Source organism: Esox lucius, chromosome 25, assembly GCF_011004845.1.
Source record: "Esox lucius isolate fEsoLuc1 chromosome 25, fEsoLuc1.pri, whole genome shotgun sequence".
Lineage (NCBI taxonomy): Eukaryota > Metazoa > Chordata > Actinopteri > Esociformes > Esocidae > Esox > Esox lucius.
Genome location: NC_047593.1, coordinates 12,739,838 through 12,749,287, shown reverse-complemented (window position 1 = coordinate 12,749,287; position 9,450 = coordinate 12,739,838). Strand labels below are relative to the sequence as shown.

The window sequence follows — 9,450 nt, the reverse complement described above, 5'->3', positions numbered from 1 at the left end:
ATGATCATCACTTCACTTCAAACACTGCCATAAGGTATTGGTTTCTTATATTAAACAAAAAGGAAGAGGCGACCAACTAGGAAGATGTAGGCATTCATGCTGTGAGGCGCGTTTATTTGGCAATAGCTTTTTGAAACTTTTGTCATAGGCTCTTCCCTTGGTGGAGGTAAAATTAACGGGTGCATTCAAACCTGTCTGGCAATTTATTTTGCCTGGGCAAACAGTGGATGAGCGCATGAATGGGAGGTTGCTGCACGCTGGGAGGATGGCAGGTGGTTGGCCGGTGAGGCCTACAAAAGGGCTCAAAAGAGGTTAAATCGCCCCGGACCGTCACTTCGAGAATGCTTTCGTTTATTGAATTTATTCCATTTCTTCTCTCCTGGCCCCCGCCTCAAAACCTTTTGGATTAGAAAGCCACAAGTCCAAGTCCATCCCCTCTGACCTTCACCGCTGATGGCTTTGGAGGTGAGGAGAAGGTGAGGAGAATGCTTTGGAGAAGGTGAGGAGAATGCTTTGGAGAAGGTGAGGAGAATGCTTTGGAGAAGGTGAGGAGAAGGCTTTGGAGAAGGTGAGGAGAAGGCTTTGGAGAAGGTGAGGAGAGACGACAAGGACAATTAATAAAAACAGAAAAGCACCAGTGAATACGCACTAATTGGCCAGGGGCTTATGGAGTAGTTTACAGACGTGCCTAGCCTTGCCACTATTTCCTTGTGGGTTATTTTGCTCTTCACTGGCCCACGACACCAACGAACGCACTTCAGCGTAACAGGATCAATAGGTCATTTTCTTTTATTTATGACGCCATGAACGCATGCGTAGTCATGCCTGTCCTGAGGCATTCAATTAGGCACAAAGTGCAAGGTTGAATGCCAATTTCTATCAAGCATCCTGATGCTGCTTAAATCCTACTGGGCTTATCTCTCCTCCAAGATGTTTCACCGTCCAATCCTTTGTCAGATACCTGACTAGAGGCTTGGAAGAGCCATAGAGTTCAAAGATATTCTATATATTTATGAAATATTTCTGGGCTCTCCCGTGGTTGAGTTATGTGCATTTGAAGTGGGAAACCTTATGTGTTTGGTAAGACAAGGAGACATATTATACATATTATATATATCAAGAAAGAATAACAAATTGCCCCCCATATAGGTGGAGTGGCTCTCCTAGGGGAATCTGGTGTGGGGAGTTAAAGGTTAAATTTTAAGACCTGGCTGTGGGACTACAAAGCTCAGCAGCGGAACAATATCATCTTTCTTGCGTCTATTTTTTTGAATGTGGTTTGTGCAAAACAAACCAAGATTTTGGAGTGATGAAGCTGCATAGTGTACAGAGGTTGTGGTCCGAATGTTTAGTTTTTTTCTCCCATGTTGAGATAGATTTGAGGTCGTAGAGGTGAACTTTTATTCAAATGGTGATAGTGGAAATGTAAGTTGTTATTGTTCATTATGGGGGTCTCTCTCTACAGTAGACATAGGCAATTATTTAATTGTATTTGTGCGTCTTGGTGATATAGTATATTAATTATTTCCAGTGGAATATGTGACGGTAAAAAACAGAAACATGGAAGGTTTGTCCTAGGGGGAGACTAATCTGTCTCGCCCCACACAGGGAAGTGGGTGTTCAGTCTCCAGCCAGGTGATGTACCCCTTGTATCTCAAATTAGTGTGTGGTGCCCTCTGGTGTCACCTGTTGGGCAAAATATCAGCTCTTGTCACTGCTGACATTAATAATACAATTGACAATGAAAGATTTGAATTGTGTAATTCTCTGTTGAAAGATGTTTCTGGACTACAGTCCTAAACAAGTGTAAATAGTTAATTGTTTCATTGATGTTTTGCGCACCACAGAGTTGGCTATTTTTATTCAAGTCTGCTCTGATCAAATACTTCCAGGTGAATGTGCCCTGGTGTAGATTCTACGAGTCTCTGGAACTCTACTGGAGTGATGGAAGACCATTCTTCCAAAAGATATTCACTCATTTGGTGTTTTTGATGATGGGGGTAGAGTGAGCTGACCATCACTTCAGTCCAAAATCTCCCATAGGTGTTCAGTTGGGTTGAGACCTGGTGACTGTGAAGGCCATAGCATATGATTCACATCGTTTTCATACTCATCTAACCATTCCGTGACCCCTTGTGCCCTATGGGTGGGGTCACCCTGGAACAGACCCAATAATGAACCCTCTTTCAAACAGCCTTAGATCCTTCCCTCTTGCCACCTGGATCCAAAATCGGGGTCAACTGGACCTGCTCATCAGTTATATACATTCAACAAAGCATGATGGGAAGATGGCGAATGCATTTCCTTCCACATGTGAGCCATGTTCTTACCCTCATTTATTCAGGGTTTTCATCAAATTGTCACCTGTCTGTACATGTAGGCCATATGACTCCGCTGGTTCTGGACTTCAGAGAAGTAACACCCTTAGTTGATATATTTGGCTGCTGACAAGACTTAAGCAAAACATACAGGTGCAAATCTGTGTTTATCCTGCGTATGGAAAATCCACTGCGTTAGCGTAGCGGTAACAAACTACATTTGCACAGCGAGTGTGTTACAAAGAATCCATAAATGTCTCCGCTACCTTCTAAAGGCCTCTGTCCAAGATTTCCGGTAGGGCTTTTATTGCTCAATGGAATTAATGGAATTAATTAATGCTAATTTAATATTTTGTTTCTTTTATTCGGTTTATTAACCCTGGCAAAACTTTACTACTGCTTCCTCATTGTTCTGGACAGACACTTGGTATCAGTTAGTGGTCTAACACCAGAACCTGAGATTGGAAGGACCATTATAATAGGAGACAATCTACATGCCTCCTGTATTTTCCAAAACCCCTTCTGTTTTAGCGTATATTTCTGTAAACGTAAATGCCAAAGTTATGAAAAGGAGTGTGAGGGACGTGAAGGGCCCGGTGGCCCAGAGCTTGGGTCCTTGCGAGAATCTTAATTGCATACTACTACTCCCTCCCGTCTGACCTTCTCCTCCAATGGGTTTTGATTAAAGGATTACGGATTAAAGGATTAAATACATTTTGCCATCGGCTGAACACAAGGTCCGACCAACTTTTTACTGAGGAGGGGAGAGAGTTTGCCAGGAATATGCAGTGGACATTCTCACCATCCACACATGCTCACGGGAAGAATCCCGTCTCTTGTGTTCTAGTAGCAGGTTCGCAAATGGGGAAATAAAAGATAAAACAAAGGAAATTCTATGACTGAAGGAGTCCTTGGCTTTCACCAACGAGGCTGTGTTCCAACCCCATCTCTTCTGCTTGAGGGCTTAATTCAAGCAAACCTCTATTCTAGTTTAAACGCATCAGCGCTACAGTATTTCCCGAATGTTAAGATTAACCAACAGATTGGTCTGGGGTCCTGTACATACATTGTGTGTATCTACTATACTAAGCAATCCACAGGTGTTCTTTTACTTCGCACCTTTGATTTTCAGAATTAGAAGTGTGTGGGCATTGTATACATTATGTAAACAATGACTTGAATGGCTTGAACATTGCTATGGCAGGTTTGAATGGATCCCAGCATTATGCCCGACGTCTGTGTGTAAAAAAACAAAGACAAATCACAAACATAAATGCGAAGGAGCCTGGCTGCAGTAGGACAATGTCCCAAGTATAGCGCAGGATTGTTGTGCAAGTGCTAACCCAGTGTAGGCCGTAACCCAGGGTTGTCTGAGGAATGCTTTCTAGTGACTCAAGACCACTTCCAGTTGTTAAACCACACGATGGCTGGAGGGCAGTTGCGCGTCGGCCAACAGTCTCGGGGCCCAGTCCTGCCAGGCCCTGTGGTTTCAGAACAGCAACCAGTGGTAAGACTGCCAGGAGGGTTAGACAAGTTGTACTACTGGAATCAAAGCTACAGTCACGTTTTTGAGAGAAACAAGCCTTACTCCTCAACCGCCAGCTCATTCACACTTTCCTTTGCATGGTTAAAACTGAGGTTACAGGAAACGGCAAATGCTTGTTTAGACTGGGCGGCACTTAAGCTGGAATTAGTGGTCTGCTAAGACCTTTATTGATCAGGTCCACACTTTGCTGGCTTGTAGGAACTAGGAAAATGAGAAACAAGTGAACTTTCATAATGTTGTTAAAACAATTGTAGTTTATTTTAAATCTCTTGTAGTGGAGTTACTTTTGACTACTCAATTGTTTAGGAGCTGAGACACAAGCATTTCGCCACACTCGCCTCATCTGCTAAAATGTTTGAGACTGATAAAACATTGAAATGTCAACGCTTACAGTAGGTAACATTTTTCTCAGTTTTCTAATTGTAATCCCGACTCAGTTGAACTCCAAGTTGGAAGTTAACTTTTATGAATCGGTACTCCAACAGCATTTGAATGCCTCAGTAATTACGTTGGAAACTCAGAGAATGTTACCAATTTAGTTTCTAAATTGAAATGTTGGGGGTGTCAAAAATGTCTCACACAGAAGTCAAAGACAACATGACAATGACACACTTATTTGAACCGGCATCAGTCGATATCCTTTTTATTTACATAATCGACTGAGTAGGCTATTTTATACGATTATGAACTGATCCATGCATACAGTAGCCTACGACTTGAATTTTCAACTGATCAGAACCTTCATATAGCAACTGTGTACTGTGAAACAAAAAAAAATAAAAAAAATAAAAGAGGAATCCATTTAGTCATTCACCAAAAAACATGAATGGAAAATATGGTCATTTAGCTATGTACTGTAAACAGCCTTGAATTTCCACAAGGTTTAGATTTTTATCCATATTGAGCTTGTATTACAGAAACAACCAAACATTTTTTTGCTCCAATTAATACTTAAAGGGCAACTGAACTCACTCAACTTTTTTCTGATTTTGTTGGATGTAACTGTAATCCTTATTCTGTCCATCTGCTCAACAAGGTGAGCACAATGTTTATGCTTTAAGTAGACTCAACCAGTCCTAATGACAGGGGTGGGGCAGACCGTAACGTGCTAAAAATGGGAGGATCTGGAGTTTAACCAAAGGGGGCATTTATTGTAATGCAAAACCTTAATTCAAATTGTAACTGACGAGATTGATTTCATTACCATAATGATCCTATTTACACTTTGTAGTCAATTCTGAAAATTGAATGTTTCTTACCCATATCTACGGCAAATACGCCTTTGTTTAGAGAAATAGATTTTTCGGTTCAGTTGCACTTTAGGTTTTTACATAACTTATAAACCATACAGGTTAATATGAGCATAAGAGTTGTAGAATATGTACACACGAATACATTTACAATAATACACTTGGTGTGAGACGAAAATAAAAAGTTGATAATGTTGTCATTAGCCTACAACCAACTTGCACATAATAGAACAAAGCACATACAAATCACGGTCAATCATCAAAGGTCAGAATTCATAAGCCATTACTTGCTATGGGAGAATTATTTTGTGATTATTTGCATATGGTTGTTGCAATACTCACATAAGCTTGCTTCAGCACTAAATAGTTATGCAAACTCTAAATGAATTGAGCGGGCTTCCATTTTCTCTTCTCCCTGTTATCATTAGTAGGGGTCGTCTGTAGTTGTCTCTGGATCATGTTCATCGGAGTACACGACAGGCCATTTCTTTTAAATGCTCTGCAAAGAAAAACTGAAATAATTGTTTGTTATTGGGTAAGTCCTGGTAGTCACTCTCTTTGGCACTTTTCCCCCTACTGTTTGGCACCTAATGAACATGACCCAGGTTGAAACTGAGCATCCAGGACTCGTCAGTGACAAATCATCAGCCGTGGCTTTTGTGATTAAAGTATGAAAGCAATATAATGAAGCCCCTTGATCAAGAAATTAGGGGCGAGACAGAATACTCTCCTTTTCTCTAAGAAAAAGACAGAAATCACCAGAGGCCTCCGGACGGTGTGGTTGGCTTGCTGGAGGTGCTCACAGGGAGGCGTCCAGGATCACCGAGGCATGCAGGGTACTAGAGAGAGTGTTGAGGGGGGTGGGTGGGGGGGGAGTTCTCATGGGAGGACCATCTCTCACCCCTGTGGTGTGGTGCGGTTCTCTTATTGGTTGATAGATTTGGTGCGGTCCTCCTATTGGTGGGCAGGCAGGGAGAAATGCCTCATCTCCCCAGAGGTGCTCTTGGACCCTCTCTAGGGGGTCCGATCAAAGTCCGCTCCTCCCTGTGTGTCACCTCTCCACACCTCTCCTTCGGTCTGTCTCTCTGCTGTGTGCTCTAATGTCTCCTGAGATTGTGCTCCTCAGTACAGGAGCCTTTCCTCAAGGTGACATCATCCACCGCCATCTCTCCGCTCCGGCCACGCCCACGCTCGCCCTTCAGGATCACCTGGGGGGGGGGGGAATTTTGCACGAGTAAAGTAGAATTCTTGTTTCGTAATTATTACCGAGTTAGCCAAGACAGAATAATAGTACCATGTACAGAGTTCAACGAGTAAAGTGAGAATAAAATGAAGTACAGAAATTAGATCATCAGATTTTTTATTACCATGTGTTATTATTTCTAAAATGTCCTGCTGTGCAGCCCTGTGTACTCACACTCTCCAGTCCCGTACTCCACAGTGTTATCTGCGTGTGTCTCCACCCACTCCCTCCTGTCCTTCCCCACACCGCTGGGCTGTACTGTTTCCCGTTCTTCACAAACACCTGGAGCATGCCCACGTGATGCCCTGCCAGCTTGTGGCGGAACGACAGGCACAGGTTACCGTTGTTCCAGGGAGGGGACAGCGGAAGGACGAGGCGCGCTCCTCGTCCGCTCCTCTTGTTGCCCACGTCTGGGATGGTGAGGTATTTTCCGCCTGTGTATAGGAAAGTGATGTATGCGCAGCCTATTAAATGTGGATTCTAGTTCCAATTTAATGGAGGACAATACCAAACGCTTGTCTCCGCTACTCCCTTGGACCCAGTGTTATCCAAATCAAGTTGTAATTTTTCAGATCAGTGACCAACTTGGTGAGGCAGTCATTTTTTATTTCCTAAGCAATGTTCTACTGTATTTAGACTGTTGAACATGAAAATAACTTTGATAACGAACTAAACAAGCTAGCTCTGTTTTCCCAAGTAAAAAAGAACCTAATATTTGTTACAGCAGCATTAGTAACATGTATCGTGTCCAAACATGACTGCAGTTGTTGGTCAAAATGATAAAATAATTTAGTACCAAACAGCCATCTAATGTTCATGTCAAAAAAACAACATTCGCTATCAGATCAGGAAGTAAACTTCACTCCACCCTAATGATTTTTGTAGTTTTTAAAAAGCACATGATTATCCCCTAATACATCACTGAGGGTAAACATGTGCAACTGGCCATACCTAGCATTCAAACCTACAGAATGCATTGATAAGCCATTTTCACAGTCTGACATGATGGAAACATTATCTGCACAACGGTTTTGTGGTGTTTTGGGGTCTGAAGTTGTCCTTTTATCAAACAATTTTATTTGAAATGAAAAAGATGCAACATGAAATGATCCAGTCTAAGATCTAATTGTCAATTGAGACTGTGTCAAATGGCTACATCCTATTCCTAATGGCAGCTCTTTTTACAGAATACTGTCTCTATTTTGGGGGGGGAAAAAGACATCTGCGACTGAGTTGTACTACTAAATAGGACTAGACAAGGCTAAATATGTTCTCTTGATCTATGATTAAGTAAAACCATTTCAAAATACATTTCTAAAACATTGCTTTGTCTGAACCTGTAATTGTGTGTTGTGGTTTGATTTCAGTGACTAGTATTTAATAATGCAGCAGCTTCAAAATCTTTTTTTCCTCCCAATGAATAACAAATCAGTTAACCCAAGTCAGACCTTATAAAAAAAGAACCAGGAACACATACTTTCAGAGCCCATTTGAATGCAGATGGCACAGAGCACTCAACCCACAGGAGATAAAGCAGATAGATTTTTTTTTTTTTTTTTTTTAAGTTCATCTTTGATGTTTTTAACTATGAGGTTTGGTCACTATACCCAGAAAAGCTGAGCTTGGTTAGTTTACTGATGTTTAAGAAGCACTACAGGAGATTTTTAACTAACAACGTGTATAGAAAAAGATGTACAATTAGCTTTGTTTTTTTAATAGCTTTGTTTGTAATAGCAATTAGCTTTGTTTTGATGTAACATCATAAACCCCGGGAAGGGAGGTTTGAAATATGGATACCACCCAACCATAACTGGAGCTTCCAAATACCATTTAGAAACTCATCTTTTTGAAAACTTACCGTTTTAAATTACAGTGGCAATTTCGAATGACAAGGTTCTGTGATATGGGTACACAAGGTTTGTATTAGCATCTCTGCTTGGAGATAAATGTTTTGATCATGCCTCCTCAGTGCTAGAATGGAGTATGGTTAGAGTGCTTTTAGCTTTTTCTCCTATATCTGGGACATAGTTGCAGTAGAACCTGGAACTACATCATTCCAGTTGTTGTTTAAATCATAGATTGGAAGGATTCACTTTGACACTCCCCTATGCACTCACTTTGCATCCTTTGTTATGGTTTTACTAATTCCATTTAAAAAAAATCTAATTTTCTAATGGAAAATATCATATCTTATTGTTTTTTGGGTCATTTGAATTTGCACTTTGTGTCGTTAACCATGGTCAATTCTTACATATTAGGGGCTTGGAAATAGGAAAACATTGCCGTCTTAATAATAATCTAAATTCTATTTGCTGACATCAAAGATATGACAAAGGGTTTCACCACTAATTACTTGTGTTCCTTAGAGATTGTATTTTATTTTCAAGCCTCAGTACTGCACATTAGACTAAATATATACAGTGGGGAGAACAAGTATTTGATACACTGCCGATTTTACAGGTTTTCCCACTTACAAAGCATGTAGAAGTCTGTAATATTTATCATAGGTACTCTTCAACTGTGAGTGACGGAATCTAAAACAAAAATCCAGAAAATCACATTGTATGATTTTTAAGTAATTAATTAGCATTTAATTGCATGACATAAGTATTTGATACATCAGAAAAGCAGAACTTAATATTTGGTACAGAAACCTTTGTTTGCAATTAAAGAGATCATATGTTTCCTGTAGTTCTTGACCAGGTTTGCACACACTGCAGCAGGGATTTTGGCCCACTCCTCCATACAGACCTTCTCCAGATCCTTCAGGTTTCGGGGCTGTCGCTGGGCAATACGGACTTTCAGCTCCCTCAAAATATTTTTTATTGGTTTCAGGTCTGGAGACTGGCTAGGCCACTCCAGGACCTTCAGATGCTTCTTACGGAGCCACTCCTTAGTTTCCCTGGCTGTGTGTTTCGGGTCGTTGTCATGCTGGCAGACCCAGCCACAACCAATCTTCAATGCTCTTACTGAGGGAAGGAGGTTGTTGGCCAAGATCTCACGATACATGGCCCCATCCATCCTCCCCTCAATACGGTACAGTTGTCCTGTCGCCTTTGCAGAAAAGCATCCCCAAAGAATGATGTTTCCACC

General features: G+C 41.2%; 1 protein-coding gene across 6 annotated transcripts in view; it reads right to left on the bottom strand.

Annotated features, from left to right (window-relative positions):
- Positions 1 to 4,095: 4,095 nt before the first annotated feature.
- Positions 4,096 to 9,450, bottom strand: part of npnta (nephronectin a) — a 48,056-nt gene continuing 42,701 nt past the window's right edge. For all 6 annotated transcript variants that reach the window (XM_020043915.2, XM_010888524.5, XM_010888525.5 and 3 more), the window contains 2 exons: positions 6,532 to 6,791; positions 4,096 to 6,322 (listed from right to left, as the gene is read on the bottom strand). In XM_020043915.2, the coding sequence (XP_019899474.2) occupies positions 6,212 to 6,322; positions 6,532 to 6,791 (371 nt within the window). In that variant the 3' untranslated portion in view covers positions 4,096 to 6,211. The remainder of the gene's footprint in view (positions 6,323 to 6,531; positions 6,792 to 9,450) is intronic.